General features: G+C 45.8%; 1 protein-coding gene across 1 annotated transcript; it reads right to left on the reverse strand.

Annotated features, from left to right (window-relative positions):
• Positions 1-1,407: 1,407 nt before the first annotated feature.
• Positions 1,408-18,451, reverse strand: ECSIT (evolutionarily conserved signaling intermediate in Toll pathway, mitochondrial). The gene is made up of 4 exons (XM_084603915.1): positions 17,754-18,451; positions 13,514-13,737; positions 11,265-11,475; positions 1,408-4,587 (listed from the first exon to the last, which is right to left on the reverse strand). The coding sequence occupies exons 1-4, from the start codon at positions 18,247-18,249 to the stop codon at positions 4,193-4,195; spliced, it is 1,326 nt and encodes a 441-aa protein (XP_084460041.1). The 5' UTR covers positions 18,250-18,451; the 3' UTR covers positions 1,408-4,192.
• Positions 18,452-18,486: the final 35 nt, after the last annotated feature.

Here is an 18,486-nt window from a genome sequence, read left to right on the forward strand (position 1 = left end):
AAGACTGAAAAATCAAACCAGCATTGTTTCCCTCCTGCCAGTTAACATGTACTGTCTTTGAGGTACAATAACTAAACAGAATGAACTCAAAATATTTGTTGCACAAATATTTGTTGCACATTTGATGCACTGTGCAAATGACTGCTAACATTCCGTGGCATGTGCACACTGATGCATACTTTGATAGATTTATCATCCTGAAGTCAATGATTTTATATAGGGACCGGACAGCTGAACGGGTGGCGCCGCCTCTTGGCGCATCGCTCAATCGCCAGAATGCGCCGGCCCTGGCACAACGTCATCTATCTAAACCTTAGGATTTCCAATTTCCACACAAACCAACGACAAACAGTACCCTCCAATGCGCCAGAATGCGCCGGCCCTGGCCGGCGCATTGCCAGCGCATTGGAGGGTACTGTTTGTCGTTGGTTTGTGTGGAAATTGGAAATCCTAAGGTTTAGATAGATGACGTTGTGCCTGAATATATCCTCAAGAGAACAGAAAGTTGGGCTAGTTAATTGTGTGAATATGTCCAGTGAAATGAAGTCTGGTCGAACAAGGCTGGCGAAACGTGGTGCGTTGTTGGCTCCACTGGCAGCTACACAAACTCGTTGGATGTTTTTAAGTCGATTCATTTCTACGGGTTTCCACAGAAGCATGAGTGGCGGGTGACCTAAGCATGGTTCTTTGAAAGGCAAAGGCACGAATCTACGTATTTGGTTACTGTGTGGTCATGGAAAGCGCCGAATTTTTAAAATTCCACTTGCTACCGGATGCTCTGTGCCTTCTGTTCCCCAGGAGTGACGGCACGAGAGTCTCGGAGCCGAAGCCGCACTCCTTCATCTGTAGTCACTTTATTGACAATTGGAAATTGAAGTAACCCAACAGCGTAAGTTACAACGTTAGCATTTCCCCGCCTGTGTACAAAAAACCCCCGGACAGACAAAGAAAAGGCAGCTCCACCATCATCGTTCGGGCTGCGTTACGATCTTCAGTGATGGGCAGAGACAATGTTTGTGCGGATACTTTCGCTGACATAGTCAATGATAATTTACTTTTTTCTCTTAACAGAAAGAGTAGATAGGAGACATGAACAATTCCTATTGCCATGATCTTGTCATTTTTCCTCTTTTCGTTTGTCAACCAATGAAAATGCGCTGAGAGCTATGCGTTGATACTCTTAGAATTTGTTAACATTTGTTTGTGGCATGTACATTTCGCCTAATAAAATCACTCATTTTACAGCTCAATCAATACCGCATGGTCACAAAATCTGCTATCGGCTTCATATAAAAGTCGAACAAGGAAAAAAAAAAAACAATTTAATTTGTGGAAACGAGCATAAACGTAGCATTTTTTTTTTTAATTTCGAAGGCCGAGTAGCAGTTTTTTTTTTTTTTTCACATTCACTGCACCTGACACGGCTTTACGTATTTTCTCAGCAGTGTCCATTTCCCGGCCCGCCTAAATACATGTGTTTCTCATCGGCGTTTTAGTGAACCTGAGATTTCCTGATTGTGGCGTAGTATGACAACATCGTTTTACCTCTCTCAGAAATTGCTTCTATGGCCAATGTAAAGAGATTTAGCAGCAGTCCGGCAAGCTGCAGTGACAAAGTTGTAAAAGTTCTAAAAAAAACAAGAAATTACAAGAGTTCTACACCAAATATTGAGCGAAAGCATTAGCTGCGGGTGACCGAGCGTTCTTCTTTTTTTCTTCTTCCCCACATATAAAGCCCCGCTTTAACCAAACCGCATGAACATGCTTTAGTGGCCTATAGGGGTAACGTGAATGCCAAGATCCTAGCAGGCTGGTTCTGACATAACTGTCCCATGTGAAACGAGAGACCCAAGTTGGCAGCTCCTGCCAACTGAGCCGCGGCTCCAGCCGCACCACGCCGATCGCTTGAGTTGGGAGCCCATCTCTCGCTTTTGTGTCACGTGGGGTGTGACGTCACAGCATCACGTGGGTAAGACGTGGTTACCGCCGCGCTACGCCGACCGCTTGAGTTGGCAGTCCAGCTCTTGCCCTAGAGTCACGTGGGGTGTGACATCACAGCGCCACGTGGGTAAGACATACGTGGCTACCGCCGCGCTATGCTGACGGCTCGAAACCTAGAGTAGTATTGCTTTCGCAATAAAAGCAATATCTGCATCAACTCAAAAGCAAGCAGTCTCCAGAGCTGTTATGTTCACCACTCTGGGACCCTTGCTCCCAACAGGAATTACACGGATATGTTCTGTGGACATGTATGCCACATTACTTTCAGTGCCACATGGGCCCAGGAACCTGACGATACCTGACGAGCCCAAGTGATTAGACGAGTGTCGGTTTCTGTCAACGTGCCATTTGACCCCCAGCTCATCAGCAACACTAGGATGATTTTGTTGATATTGATGTCGAGATAACAGAGACGTGCCAAACGAAGTCAGCTGATTCTGATTCTATCTGAGGAACCTGATGCGATCTGAGGAATTTGATTCAATAAGTTAATTTGACACCAGACTGTAAATGTTTCGATACTAGTTATCAATACCCTGTTGGCGAGTACTCATCCTTTGCACAGGATGGCTTTGCTTAGAACATTTTTCCAATTTCAGCATTCACCCCAACAAATTCATCTTGGCAACATCTGGATAGCTATGTCAACAACACATTCACACACACCAATGTGCATGTAATGACATGATGTTTCTATGGCATCATCAGTTGCTTCTAGCCCAACACAGCACTGAAGGCAGCACAGGGCACACACACACAGAATACTATATCAATTCCCACTGTCCAAGAGAATGTGTGCTCACTGTAATACACAAAAGGTGGGTGAGCTGATTGAGCAGGTGACGCGCACCACAAGGTCGGCAAAACCAGCGAGATATTTAAACTTTTCATGCTGCCACACTCTGTAGATCAGCTGAGAAGCGTCCACTGCACGTCTCCTTCTACATTTGATGCTTTGCCTGGGTAGTGTGTTGACAATGGTCGCCTTATGTCTCAGTGCCACCTTGTTTATTACTTTTATCCCTGCAATACTCTTAGCCAGATGACGTCATGGAGTGTGCAGACTCTCTGGTATCCATACTCGCTGGAAGCGAGAGTTTTTCAACTGCAGTGGTGACTTTAAGGCACTTCCTCATTCGCTACAACCGAGTAGTCCAGCCACAGGTGTTTACTGTATGAAAAATGCATTTCCCTTGCATGATAACACTGCCCTCATCTATAATAACGAAGTCTTTGTTACACATGCAGACATTAAACATTGGCTCAACTGCATTTGGTTTGGTTTGTGGGATTTAACGTCCCAAAGTTACTCAGGCTATGAGAGACGGCATAGTGGAGGACTCCTGAAACTTCGACGACCTGGGGTTCTCTACCATGCACTGACATCACACAGCACATGGGCGCCTTGCTTTTCGCCTCCATTCGTCGCGGATGGGATTCCATCCCGCATCCTTGGGCACATAATTTGAGCGCAATAACCACAGCACCCCCTCAGCAGGCTGGCTCGACTGTGTTTAAAAAAAGCTTTGCTGCACACATGGCAAGGTATGTAGAAGCGTAGGTCATCCATGGTGTTACAGGTGGACTTGGAAGAGGATGAAAAGCAGGTGAAGAATGCAGCTTCCTGGAAAGAATGCAGTGCATTTCTGCACCTGCTGAAGCCATTGCTTCATGTGCTCGTATGGCAGATTTTTCTGTATACTACATGACCTCACGCTGCTGTTGTTATGCTCGAGAAATAATTCCCAAAGCCGCAAAATCCCATCGTGCGTAGTCAGACTCTGGCAGGCAAGTATCTCATTCATACACCATTCTTCCACACATGCTTTCAAGTCTGCCCACGTCTCTCTTCTCTTTTAAGAAATTAATCCTCATGGCGGTCCACACTAAGTGCACACACACAAGAAAAATCTCACTATGTAATAGAAATGTAATAGAAAACGCCCAAGTAATGAAGACTCTTAATATTAACAATAAAACCAAATACAATTAGCATGCTATGACTTAAAACTGCTATCTTTGAGAAAAATTAACATTTTACTGCACACGTTCGATTATCACAAGCCCTTTTTAGCGGACTTGGCACTTAAGCTTGCAAAACCAAATAGTCGGCAGAAAAATAAACTAGAAAATTCAATAACCTAGTTTATATTGCCACCGCTTATATACACTACACCAGAAAATGCTGTCATCAGGTCTTTCCAGTGTCGGGAGGTTCTCGAGCTTCAGTGAAAGCCTGTCCATGTTCACCTGATGCCTGCTTCGAACCTGCTTCATCTTCTGCTTCACCTTTGAGCTGCTCCTCGGCTTCGTCCTCGGGGACGCCTTCAAACTCCTCCTGTGGCTGGTTTGCGGTGACTAGCGACTTGCTTGGGGCCCTCAACATGAAGACAACCGGGATCTCATTGAGCTTGGGGTTCTGCACTTGCAGTATCCTCAGCCAAGATAGCAGGGAGTCTCTGGTGGACGTGCCAGTGGCTCCGATGGCCAGGATGATTCCGTCTGTCTGCTCGTGCACGGTGGACGGCTTGGCAATATCCGAGTATGGCTTCTCGCCAAAGACCGTTATTGGGATGTTGGATACGTCTGCCCCAAGGAAAAGAAGATAAAGACCAATTGCTTATGAATGCAATTCAATGTTTGCACACACAGCAAAATCATGAAATGAAAGAGCAGCGACTAATCTGCACTCACTCAAGCGTAATTACAAGGTTAAGAAAAAAATCGTCCCGGCCCAAGAAGAACAAAAAATAGGGAATAAGAAATTAATGAAAAATCGTACTCATATTATCAACTTAGAAATCTGCTTCATCTCGGGCTGTTCTGCTAAAGCACACTCAAAAAATTATCATAAAACTTGAGCATAATACGAGGTTCTTTTCCCGATTTTGTCATGTGAGATTTTTGCCTCGTATTATGTGCGGATCCGAACAAATTTCAACCTAAATCCACATTTCCGACCTCGTTATTAATCACCAGTATCAGCATCAGGCTTCTAGCTAGAGGAGGCACTGTCTAGTGGTGGCATCAGCTAACCGTTTCGATGTTTCGGTTTCACCACGCTGACCCCGCGACCCTCGCGACCACGGACCATGGTGCCCGCGATGCACATTACCGGAAGGAGGTCGATCGCACATGTAGGGAAAGCAAAAGGATCACTCTCCAGCCATGCTGCAGTGGTCAAGCCTTAGAGTCAAACTGTGGGCGCTTCATCAGCATTCCCAAGGAGTCCGTTGGTCACGCCTTCGAGAAATGTGGGATACTTTAGCAAGCGACTCTCGGCTAAAGATATGCGAAAACTCAGAATCCAAGAAGACTTACGGGGCACACACGCCATGCGCGGTGCTAGATGAGACGTGAAGATGCGTGAGCGCATCGCATGTTAGCTGGAAGCTCGTGCGCTGCCGCCTCGCGTCAGAGCTGAAAGCGGCCTACTGGTTTTAGAACAAACTGTGGGCCATGCGGCTTATATGATTGCTGGGCAAATGCGAGCTGCTCTTCTCACGGTGCATGAAATTACCTGATCTAGTGCGTCGACACGAGAAGTGGAGCGAACAAGCACCAGCGCATGAAGAATGTGTGCGGTACTATTTGTGACACCTGGTGTAGGGTGGCGTTCGATGCGAAAGTGCGGAGCGTGTATGCCTCGTGGGGCAACTTAGAAATGTAGTGTAAATACAAGTACTTTTACTGATCTTTCCTCGTTCACATTACATGTGGATGAGAAGCTTTTTTTTTCTGTTTTTGCTATCCTGGAATTACACTGCATATTATGTGCTGGTTCGTATGGTACTTCCCCGAATAAATGAGCATCAAAAAGTGGCCACACAAATACATGAAATACATTTGCTTCGGATAAACAACTTTTTAAACGCTATTGCCTTCCAGTCAGTTCAAGCTGAACATAGCCTTGTTTCACTTGCACCCGTCACAACAGCGAAAACACAGATGACTCAAGTTTTGACCAGCTGCTAAACACACAAAACGAATGTGCGACTGGAAAGCCACAGAAGTTGGCCTGTGTGGTAATTTTATCAACCTCCAAGGATAAAAACAGCAATGCAACTGGCAAGCACTATATAAGCACACTTGTTTTCGAGTTAGCAATCTTTCCACAGGGCACATTTCATAAAGGGCCTGTAGGTTTGGACATTACAAGGCTTAAATTCAAATCACGGTAAAACAAATTTCAGGGGGTTGTGAAAAAATTCCTGTGATCAAGGATTTTCAGTCATGAAGATTAAATTCTGTATGCAACAGCATGGAAAATGCATTCCCACAGATTTCATAATGTCTGAGGGGATTTATTTATGACCATGTGGCCACAGTTCATGACCCGAGATGCAGGCCATGCACAAGAGCACCCAGTACAACTGTACTACAGGACAACTTTCTCTGGCTATGCAGAGAAAGTTGTCCTGTAGTACAGTACAAAGCCGAAATGCATCACCTCATTGCACAGCAGAATATAGTCCCTTCGTAGATTTCCCAGATAGTGCTCTGGAATATTTATCATTACGGAAATATTTACGGCATTATTATAACGCAACTGTAATAGAACACAAGTGTGTACAGGGTCAGTGTAGTGCATTTTAAAATCAATACAGTGCGCTGATCAAACGAGATGGCTGCACCACCCGTCAGGAACCGCCCGAAGAGTATGTCGCCAGCTTGTGCTACGTCTACCTCCAGGTTTCTGTATGCATTCGCAACGCTCTTGTTTCGGCAAAGTATGCAGCATGTGGTATTCATTAACCGTGAATTTAAGTTAAATTAGGCCTTAAGTGTTTTAACGATCATTTCTGTGTCGTTGGCAGCTCAAAAACTATAATTTCAAGCAAAGGCCGAACTGAAACCGAAACCGTAACTAAGGCCATACATGCCAAAACTACATGGCGTAGTAACACCGTGACAGAAGCTCTGCCCTAGTAGCCTTGGCTGCATAGCCACAAAATGTTGTCCAGAATTATAGCAATCATACCACAACCACAGCCCACGCATTCATATCAATTGCAGTTGTTGCAGCACAGTGGTTGGAACATTCGAAATTCTGCATACCGTGCGCAACGCACTCCCACTGAGGAAGTTAATGAAATCAAATCGAGCAGTCATGTATCACTGTATTACATAGACCAAGTCGTTGTGACCGTGTCTGCAGGAAGAGGCACACACACTTTGAGAAAATTGTAATCAGAGCATGCTTGTACTCTCTTTTAACAAAACCAACCTTCTTGTCCACTCAGCTGGCACCAAAAGTGCTGCTGTGATGGCTCCATGAACTGCACTTCATTAACCGCTCATTCTGATGACAGACAATCTTTCCTTAACTCCAAACTTCTCTTTGCTTTTTTTTTATTGTACCATTCACTCTAGCACTAAAAAAAAAAGGCATTCCTCAGCGTTCTTCCACTCCTTCGTGAAAAAATAAAGCATGCGCTTGTGAGATGGAGAAAGCCAAAGACTGCTGCCATAGAATGTGTTGTCTTCAGTGCAAAGGCAATCATTCAACCTGCTATTCAACCTGCATTGGACTGCTATCAACAGCATCAGCTTGCATGGTGTGGCTGACAGTGCAACCACTAACCACATAGTGACACACGTATACTATTGCAAACCTTTTGAGCATGGCCGCCTACCGACAGCCAGTCACTCTACATCAGAGGCATGTTTGATAACGGCAGCCAAAGGGTGACCATCAGAAGAGACACACTGAAAATGTTAAGGCTGCAGCCCATGAAGGGAGTGGACTTCACTACCAAAGCTTTCGGAGGAACGAAGAGGTCACCGGTGTGAAAGCTAAATTGAATGCGCCTAAAGGTAAGAGTTACACCCACAACACCAACCATGGAACCAAAGCCATCGAAGTTCCATTTATCTGCAGCGCACTGGCTTGAAGCACATTTGTCCATCAAGCAGTTGGGTAATAAAAACAAGTTTCCTGCCAATGAAAGGAACTTGCTTATCAGAGCAGACCAACTTTCCAAGTCCTTTCTAATAAAGTCTGCTCCCATGGCAGGGAAAACTTTCCTACAGCCATCAATGGAAAGTTTGGTTGCCACACACCAATGCTTTCTACGGAGAGGTCGACAACATACTCACTGAGCTGCCAGCAAAGTTTCGAGGGACACGCACCTGACAGAGAGCATGGCCAGAATGGCGCGTGCTATGAGCGTGGTTTCGGCGGGTACAGCCAATCAGAATTGTCAAGGCATGCTGCAGAAATCACTTGGGAAGAGATATTTTGGTATTCAACAGCTGGGTACTGTAATACCCGAAACCAAAGTTGCCGTTATTTCTAGGCCAACCACATTAATCTACCCCAGATCTCATGAGCCAGATGTGTTAACTCTGTCCTACGTTTTGCTAGGGTATCAACACCTACTGACAAAGAGCTAAAACGAACTGAGCTTCTAAACCTGTGGGTCTAAGGCAACAGGTTACGGCTCGTCTTTAGAAAAGGTGGCACAATGAGTACCGCCTCGTACTCCACAGCTACAAGGTGCGTGCTGTACTCGATACCTGAATATCAGAGGCTGTCCACAAGGGCAGTGCGCCAGAACTGCCTTGGCAGGCTTATGGTATTTTGGAATGCTCAAGAGCAAGAACGGGTTAGTGCGCACATGCAAAATAGGCCTAACAAAGGGATCAGAGCTGGTTAGGCCAGTTCAGTAGGCAGTAACTTCAGGGCCCAGAGCATGACGCAGATTGGTACGTGGCATGCAAAATGAAGGAGGAAAAGGATATACAGTCGAACCTCGATATATCGAACACGGATATATCGAATTATTGATTATATCGAACACTTTCTATATCACGCGGAAAATCGCATGCATTTTTAATTTTTTATTTCGAACGGCGTCGGTTGCCAAATGAATAAATCGAACTCCGCCACCCCAAACCATGTGCACTCTGTTGACAGGAGGCGAGCTTTCCCTCAACGCCCTCGAAGATAGCGGCGGCGCGATGGGCGTTCCCGACTGCTGCGCACGATCGCTGCATACATCGGTCGCGCCGAGGGCGCCATTTGAACGTAGCGGCGTATGCACGCGGCGGCTTGGCCGGGCTAGGGTGGCTAGCCTGATTTAGTTTGTCGACGACTAACCGCGTCTCGGCGCCGCCACTTGTGCTGCGCCAGTCGTTGTTATCGTGTGTGGCCTAGGCAGCCTAGGTGGCCTAGGCCTGTCACGGCGTGGTCGGTGTTGTGATGGCTGCAAACGCGAAGAAGCGGACGACCCTGACATTTGCTGCGAAATTGGAAGTGATCCGCCGCGTTGAAAATGGTGAAAAAAAGTCAAGCGTCGCCGAAGCTTTCAGCATACCGAGGAGCACTTTGAGCACTCTGCTCAAAGTGCACGACGGCACAGAGGAAGAATGGCAGCTCGAAGAAACCTGGAGCCAGTTGGAGTGCTTTGTCGGTGCTGAGCCACACAGCATGTGCATTGATGACTTCGTTGGTGGTGATGACAGCACCGGAACAGTGGCGGAGTTGACAAATGTAGAGATTGCGGCGGAAGTTACTGCTGAGCGGCCAAACGAAGACGCTGCCGAGGTTGATCCCGTAAGCGCTGCCCCGCTCCCGACTGCAACTGAGGCTGTAGCTGCTTTGGACCTTGTACGCCGCTACTGCGGCGCAATAGAAGGCGCTGGACTATCGCTTGTGGACCGTTTAGACTACGTTGAGGACGCCGTGGTTAAGCACGCGGTTGCCAATTTGAAGCAAGCTACGCTGCTACAGTACTTTAAGCCAAAGGAATAAATACTTTGTTTGAAACTTTGTTTGAAGTGAGTATTTATTGCGCCACTGTGCCACGATTAGTTCATTGATTGATTTGTACTAGTTTTTGACGCGTTTTCTACGTGATTTTGTATATCGAATTCCGGCTATATCGAACTATTTTGCAATCACCGCGCTGTTCGATATATCGAGGTTCGACTGTAGCACTCCACGCGAGGGCGAGCAGCTGTAACTGAAGCCAGGAAGACGTGGCTTGAGTGCCTTCCTCTAAAGACCAAACTTCAAAACTGATTTGCCCCAGAACGAATTATCGCAGTATGTCTAGTTGCAATGCGTTCACTGCAAAGGAATCCCAGCACATGCAAGGATAAACAACACAAGTGTTGCATTGTGTGCTTCATCACCCAAACATGGTGTGTAAATTGTCACGACAGAGAGAAAAGCCTGCTGTAAAGGTCTAATAAGAATATGAAAGTATAAAAAAATCCCCAGAGTTACCCTTTCAAAATGAGTGCCTGCATATCTTTTCTCCGTTAAAATACGCAAAGTGTCCACAGGCCAACGATGATATTAAAACGGAGCTAAGCTCAAGTTTAAAAATAAAGCCAGAATAAAAAAAAAAAGAACAAAAGCTCGTTTGCGGTGCTATTGCACACAAAGCTTGTGCGCTGTTGACTCTTTCGTTGCGTAATAAGTTTGACAATAGTGCTTGCCTGGTTTGGCCATGCATGGTGGGATATCAAAACCACCTGCAACAAGATTGACGGAACAAAACATGCCATTGCGGAGTTTCCAGCCACAGACATTTGTGGCGCTATCTAGCGTCGATGGAGGAAGGTGCCACAACTTCAAAGCACCGATGCAAGCCTAGGACGTTTTCGTAACGTTGCGAGATGCATCACCACTGCCTTTCGCCGGAAATTTGGCATTTGCGTTTGCTGCTCCCTCAATCTCGTTGCAGACTGTTCTGATTTCTCACCACGCGCAGCCAAACCAGGTAAGCACCACTGTCAAACTCACTACGCAACAAAAGGGCCAACGATGCACAAGCTGCCTGCGTGGTTGCACTGCAAACGAGCTCCGGCTGAGGCAGGAGATTTTTCAAAAAATTTCTGATAAAGCTGCAGAACTCTGTATATGCAGCTAGAAGCAAGCTTGAATTATGAAGTAAGGCTGCAGAAAAATGACGTTTTAATGTACAGAAAAGGTTGGTTTTGGTTGGTTTATGGGGCTTAACGTCCAAAAACGACTCAGGCTATGAGAGACGCCGTAGTGGAGGACTCGAAATTTCGACCACCTGGGGTTCTTTAACGTGCACTGACATCGCACTGCACATGGGTGCCTTGCTTTTCGCCTGCATCGAAAAGCGGCCGCCGAGGCCGGGATTCGATCCCAAGGAAGAGTAGTCGAGCGCCGTAACCACTGCGCCACCCCGGCGGGGCTAATGTACAGAAAAGACAAAAATTAGGACAGAGTAGATGCTCACATAAGGTTAGCTTAGATGCACAGCTTCTGAATGAGCACTTACCATCTGAGTCAACCTCGATGACTCGGATGGGCACCGGTTCCGCTCGTAGTACAAAGTAGGAGATGGAGCTACTGCGCAGGTATATGGAGAATGGGCCCTCGATCCGGATTGGCTTCTTTGTTGGGTGCTCCGCAATGAGCTCCTGCTGCTGCGGTGACTGCGCACTCACGATCCACGTATCGTCCACTGCATCCGGAACTTCCTCCTTTGTCTGAAATCACCAAACAAGCAGATTACTTTAACGGTCTACATATCTTTGTAACATTGAAAGCCTTCCTTTGCAAACTGTTACATTTGAGCTGCCCCTTTTGCCAACTTATGAGAATCACACAGGAGATGTTGCAACCACCTCAGATACAGGTGCTCAACAGAGAGAAACTTCCTAAATGGTGCTCATACCTTCATAGCAACCCCTGAGCTATCGTCAGGCCAATTGGAAGCATCACCATTTACTTATTAAATATCAGGATCCCTCTAGAAGCCCACAATTTACATATAACAGTCGCAATGCCATCGTCACTAGCAGTCTGACACAACTCGAGTCTTCAGGGAAGCTTTGTCCAAAACCATCACTGCCACACACTATTTATTCTCCATCGCGGGGAAATGTGCTCCCCTGTCTCTTAAACAGCAAGTTAATTACAAGATGAAGTTACAAGCACTGAACTTCGTTTTAAAGAAACCAGAACTCTTCTGTACAGCAAAAAGTGAAATACTGGCTTCACCTGCTGCTGTGATTGGAAACACAACACCCAAGCAGGTCTCGGACTCAGCAGCAAGAGCTCAGTGGAAACGCCAGTCCAAGCCAAGTGCTCAAATGTTTGTGTCCAGCACGAAAGCGGCAGTATGTGTTTCGGCTGTCTGGTCACTCCCATGCTAATTTTTTTCATTACTAGTCTGCCCCCCCCCCCCCCCCTTTTATTTTCTTTTGATGAGCAACTCCAGTGAGCCTCCCAACGTTCTGAGGTGATACGAAGTGATAGTGATGCAATTGTTCTTCGGGCCCGTTCTCCTAGCACAACAGACCATTTCTCGAAGTACCAAGTAAAACTATCTTAAATCAGCAAAAATGAAAAATGAAGCCGAAGCACAGTTCATGGCCAGGGTGATGCTTCAGTTGACACAGCAATGATGTAACGGATATCATCAGAAAAAAACCCCCCTTAACGTGATGAATGACTATTATGAGCACCGGCAATCCATGGGCCACAGGGCTTGATTTGCTGCAGCCCAGTGCCAGCGATTATACAGAAATCTTTGTCTCCTTTTTTTTTATATTCTCTTCCACAGGCGCGAGCCCTAACAGCGGAAAATTGAGAGAATAAACCAAGAATGGAAACCCATATTATTTATTAAAAGTAACGAGGACACAGCAATCCATGCAAGCTTTAACCAATCACAATGCATGCTGCATTATATTTGTATTAATTCACTCTTGCTGATATTGCTAAAAAATGTATACTTAATACAACTGTTCAGTGGAATCAGTACTGTTCATGAAAATTACACTTTTAATCAATGTACCGTAAAAAATACCGTATTTACTCACGTACGAAACCCACCCGGCACTTTTGTTCTTGAGAATTAAAAGAAAAAACATCACTCGTCAGTGCGTCCCTCAGTTTTGCGCTGTCACACTCCACAGGGCATTTCTTGGCATCACAGGGGACAAGGGTGGCTTGCATGACGACCTTGGCTGAGTGCCGAGACTTTTGGCGTCCTCAACAGGAGGGGTGCCAGCAATGGCTTTCTCAGTGTATTGCCTCGCTGCTCAAGCCTCGCGTTCATTATGTTCGCTTTATCACGCAGGGGTTGTAACGCACATCGTCTACTGCCACAAAATCATTGGAACACGTGATGGCAGCAAACACGTTTTAAGTGACTAACGCTAAAGACTGCTGTCACAAATTCGGCTGACTGTGCGCATTTTCCTTTGCGATTCATGGATGTGTGAATGGAGGGAAGACAACGGACGGACATATGAGAAATTTCGACTCTCGCAAGAAACTTTTGCCCTGTGTAATGAACCCTCCCCACAAACTGATAACAATTTGTCTCGAATTTGTCCTTCCATCTATCACAGAACCATTTCAGCGAGGCTAATAAACACAGAGAAAAGAGAAAAGTGCCAGATATGGTAGAAAGTGATGCGAAAAGGTTTAAGCTGTAGGCAGGAAAGCATGGCATGCATCTCTCTGTCCTTTCCCTCTCAACAGCACTGCATTCAGAGCAGGGATTAAACTATTCACCTGGTGGACAGAAATGGCGGTCTGGATGTCCACGCACATGCGCTTGATGGCCAGCCGCGCCAGCTCAAAGGAATCCCTGGGCACAGGATTGGGCAGCGGGAAGGGACTCATGTGCTTGAACTTGGGCATCCAGTACATCATACGGGCAAACTTCTTGAATACCTCGCTGTAGAACCCAAACGTGTCCAGCACCATCTGACGCAGCTCACGGTCCGGAATAACCCCTGCATTCACAGTCGTACAGAGAATGCAACATGCCAGAAGAGATTCACACAGACACCCCAACATGGCCATCTACTACACAGACTTCCTTTTTATTACTGCAGCAAGGTAAGCCCAACAATTGACATTCGCAAGATAGGGCAAGCAGGCTGCGTCTAGCCAGAACAATTTCCTTACGACGCTTGAGATTTTTCTACAGCCACTACAGTGATTGACAGAAAGAAAATCAGCCATCATTATCGATCTGATTCTATCCATGGCAAGGCACGAGCCTCGTCCCAGTGATCACCCAATACCCCTGCATTGTGTCGTCCACGCCCCCATTGCCCTAGCTAACTTCAGCCAATTCGCCTTTTCATATAGGAATCCACCCTGCTATCCTCAGAGAGACTTTCTTGTTATCTTTTCTGCCTGTTACATCCACTGCCCAAAGTACCTTTTTCCTCTTAATTTCGCTACAATATCATCAACTAGAGTTGATTTTCTAACCCACAGGGCTCTTCAGTGACCTTGCCACTGTAATTTCCCTTTCTATGCTTTCTATGCTAATGCTTTCTAATCTAATGAATGAGGCGTAGCACTTTAATAAACACGAATAGCGATGATAGAATAGAGCAAAAAGGCGGTAAATAATCTGTAGCTGAAAATCTTTAGCCAAGAAGTTTCACAACTGCCAAATGATAGTTGTGATGTCAATGGTGCACTTAGGCCTCGTGAGGTGTACAAAAATAGCAGTATGGTCGTTGCTATATATGTTCACTTTGATTCGCACCAATTCCTATCCAAGCCTGTTCAAAAGTTAAAATCACATGCACAAAAAAAAAAAAAAAAAGAAGAAGAAGAACAAGCAGCAATTATATCTAGGCTGTGTACTTCCCACTTTTAACCAAAAAACACCACGAAACATCTGCTGATAAAGAAATTATGGAATCGGTTAAAACTGAAAAAAGCCAGTTTTTGGTATGTTCATGCTAACCTATAGGACCCATTCTTGACAAAAAAACTTTACATTTCCTTTTTTCTGAGTGTAAAACGGGCCAGCAGGCATTCAGAAAAGCAATCCAAAGGGGGTTAGACACTCATGGCTCTGCCGCACCAGCCGTCGAAACGCGCTCGGTAGCATCTCCGTTGCTACAGTAAAGGACCATTTAGGGAAAATTCTAGGCCAGTTTCTCCCCAACATTTTCCTCAGAGCTGCTGGATGAAATCAGTTGATATGAACAGATCTACAAACCTGTGCGAGATGAATGCAATACGAAGGAGTTCGAGTCTTGAGTTGCACAGTTACCGCCAGTACACTGTGAGCACTGTTTTAGACCCTCCTTAGTTTTGGAAACTTCTTGCATGTGACTGGTCAGTATTAATATTGGTGTCTTTGGACATTTTGGGTTTCCTCTGTCAAGTGGTAATGTTCAGCGAGCATTCTCTAACTTGCATGCTGTCAACACATGAGCGCTCTGGCATGGCTGACCACTGTCTAAGTATGCTTGTATATAATTATGATAAATAGCGTTTGCTCCAGGTCAATAAAATGTGTGCCTTTTTTCTCCTGCAATCTTGTGTAACTGAATTTTTTTTCCTTGATGATCACCGCATTTCAGTTTGCCCCATGCAACTGGCTAAGAAAAGCCGATTTCAAAAAAGAATGTGAAATTATATGAACACCGAAAAACATCACCCGAATTTTCAAAAGATAAACAGCAGAAAGAATACGGAATAATTATATCACGGTTCTTCATGTCTCACAAGACCAGACATGGTCTATGGCATCACGGCCATCGTTCAGCTGCTGAGATCGAAAATAAAACTATAGAGGAACATTTTAATTATAAATTATCTAGTTGGGATAGGTGACTTCTTGTACATCACTCTCTTGCGTATGTTGCTAAAATTTTGCGCAATCCCTACTTCTCTGCACACAATGCACGCATGCAGAACTTAACCTTCTTTTCTGAATAAACAATTTTAGAATTTTTTAATTTAATATGAAGCATGGCTTGCTCTACAGAAACATTTGCTCAGGAATCAAAGTGTCAATAGCAATGAGGTAAGACTGTACCATGTTTAACACCTTTTAACGACTGCAATGGTGATTAAAAATAAATTTACATGAAAACAAGAAGGGTACCCCCAAAGGAGACATATCACTGGTCTAGTCATATTACTTTTTTTTTTTACCATATCGTTTTAGCTGATTGCTATGAACAGTACAAGGAGAAAGTGAGATTAAAGCTATGTTGTTCAGTCAATGAGGGAACTTAGAAATCTAATTGCAATTTTTGGATTTACTTTGCATGACTGATGGGACCGTGGGTCACCCTCACCCTCACATACGGTGGGCAAATAAATATTGCGACACCAATCCTGGCGAGAGATAATGTGGTGAGCAGCAAAAGCAAGCCAAACAATCATGCTCACTGCTTAATCAGCAGCCACTCCCCACGAGCGGCTCACACGATGTGCTACAGGGTTTAGCCACATGGAGAAATTTTCATGCTGAAGACATAAAAGACAATACAGAAGCTCTTTTTTCTCCAATGATGTGTCCTGGACAACAATAGCAACAACACTTTCTGTAGATGAGCCATGAGGTCAAACTTCAAAATTCTTCCCTTGTTTTGCTTCCAACTCATCTTTCCAGCTGAGCAACCATAAGGAGTTGTAAAAATTATAGAAATTAATGTTATGGCACATCCATAACACGACATGCAAAGTTTCCCTGGCACTGATGAAAACAAAACATCTTCATGCAATGATGCGTTACATTTAAAGCAATGAGCATGAGTGAAATGAAGCAGCTGGATGGTTGCAGTTGCACGTTAAAACCTAGCTTGATCCACACAGTGCAAGAGGCCGTACCTATGCAAAGAGTAGCAGGGACATATGTTAGGAGGGCTGGAAAAAAAAAAGCAAAACAAAAGTGCCCTGCCTGCAATGCCTGTTGCAATGGGCCAAGCAACAAATAGAGTGACTAACAGCGTCACAGCTGCCGGCATATATACGAGCTCTTACATTCAAATCTATCGATCAAATGCGCAACATGCTAACTGTAGTACAGAAGTATTGAAAAGGTATCCACACCACACAGTAAACCGTTAGTCCAGTAAAGAGCAGGCGATTCTGTTTTCTATTCTTCTTTCTATTCTTAAAAGTTGGTGGTACGGAATAAGTGCAGTACTATGTACTCCTGACGGGTAGAAATCTGCCACCTGCATTATACAGCTTGTAGGGAGGCTTCTGTATTTGAGGGTTGGACTTGAAAAATTTCCCGTCCACGAACTGCTGGCCCAGTGATTGACAATAATGGCCTACATTATTTCAGATGTAATATAGCATCGTGCTCGCCTGCATTGTCTGGGATTGAAGAGAAACTGCTGTAACCAGTGAGTACTCTTGTCACACACGAGCCAAGCAGCTGATCTGACAGGCTGTTCTACACGCCATACAAAGATGCAACCAAGAGACTCAGCAGGTGGGAGAGTTTGGAGTTTTTGACAAAACGGCATGTTAAAGGAACTGCACACCTTACCGACCCATCGAACCAACTGCCTGTTTGCTTCTCCAACAGGCAGGAGGCACAGCCCATCGTTGAGCTGCTCAGCCAGCCTTTCTGAAAGCTATTCTGGTAGGAGGTCGCATCTCAAATAATGTAGACCATAATATTCCAAATTTAGAGAAAGTGGCGTTGCTCTCAAATAGACCACTAGTCTGTACACCGGAAATGTTTAAAGTCCGGTCCCTAAACACGGAAGTCCTTGTACAGTCTCTGAAGGAAAAGGAAATGAGCATTTGTCAGTCATATCCGAATACAACTCGTAAAACGATCGACGTATGCACCTGTGATGTATGATGTCGTTTTCTTAATAATTGTAACTTCTGCGCTAAATGTTTCACTGCTCTTCAGGTTCGCGCACACATGCACGCACACAAGTTTAATTAGCGTCGTTCCATGGGACCCAGTTGTCCCAGTACGTATGCACACATTGCGCCCACGACCCCCACGACTACCAGCACCCACCGTGCGACTCCATGGTGTCCAGCAGGCGCACCCCGCAGTCCTGGTGGTAGGGGAAGTGGAAGAACTCGGCCTGCACCAGCGATCGCGGAGTGTACTTCCCCTTGGGGAACAGGTCGAACAGCATCTTGTACACCTCCAGGTCTTTCTCGACGCCGAACTCGGTCAAGAAGCGCGTCGCCACATTGATGAACTCGACGTGGCCCTTGCGGTTCGCGTTGCCCATCTTGAAGCGCTCGATCACCTCGATGAAACCCTCGCGGTTGCGCTGCTCTTCGCTCTTGAACAGGCTCTCACGTAGAGCCACGGCAGTCTCCGACGAAGACAGCGGGCCCTTGCGTCGCCCGAAGAACAGCCTCGCACTAGACGTGGACAGACAACGCACGCACTGTCTTGCCGTCGACGGCATTCGGGATGGCATCCTCGAGCAAATCGAAAGCCCGCCGCCTGCCAACAGCAGCGGGCCGGCAATCGAAGCGGCGCACTGACGCAGGGTCATCGCGAGTAAAGCACTAGTTGTTCCAGAACGTAATACACCTAACGACGTTCTCCCATGGTAGGGTATTCGTTTCTTGTCTAGAACGAGCACCGAATTCAAATACTGAAGTTCTACGCAGCGAAATACACCGCGATCGTACTGCTGACCTCTGCAAACACATGTCCCAGGAAAGCCGCCATTGTACGGACGGCCAATGTTTGCGGGCGAAACAGGCGGCGTCCGCCACCTCTGGCGTTG

Source organism: Amblyomma maculatum, chromosome 5 (genome assembly GCF_055883805.1).
Source record: "Amblyomma maculatum isolate TAMU_Amacu chromosome 5, ASM5588380v1, whole genome shotgun sequence".
NCBI lineage: Eukaryota > Metazoa > Arthropoda > Arachnida > Ixodida > Ixodidae > Amblyomma > Amblyomma maculatum.

Excerpts from the sequence above, each read along its gene's own strand:
- ECSIT (XM_084603915.1), bottom strand. The coding sequence starts at position 18,249 with ATGACCCTGCGTCAGTGCGCCGCTTCGATTGCCGGCCCGCTGCTGTTG. Across the intron at positions 13,738-17,753 it reads GGACACCATGGAGTCGCACG|GGGTTATTCCGGACCGTGAG; the intron begins GTGGGTGCTGGT and ends CTGTGAATGCAG. Across the intron at positions 4,588-11,264 it reads CATCGAGGTTGACTCAGATG|ACGTATCCAACATCCCAATA; the intron begins GTAAGTGCTCAT and ends TCCTTGGGGCAG.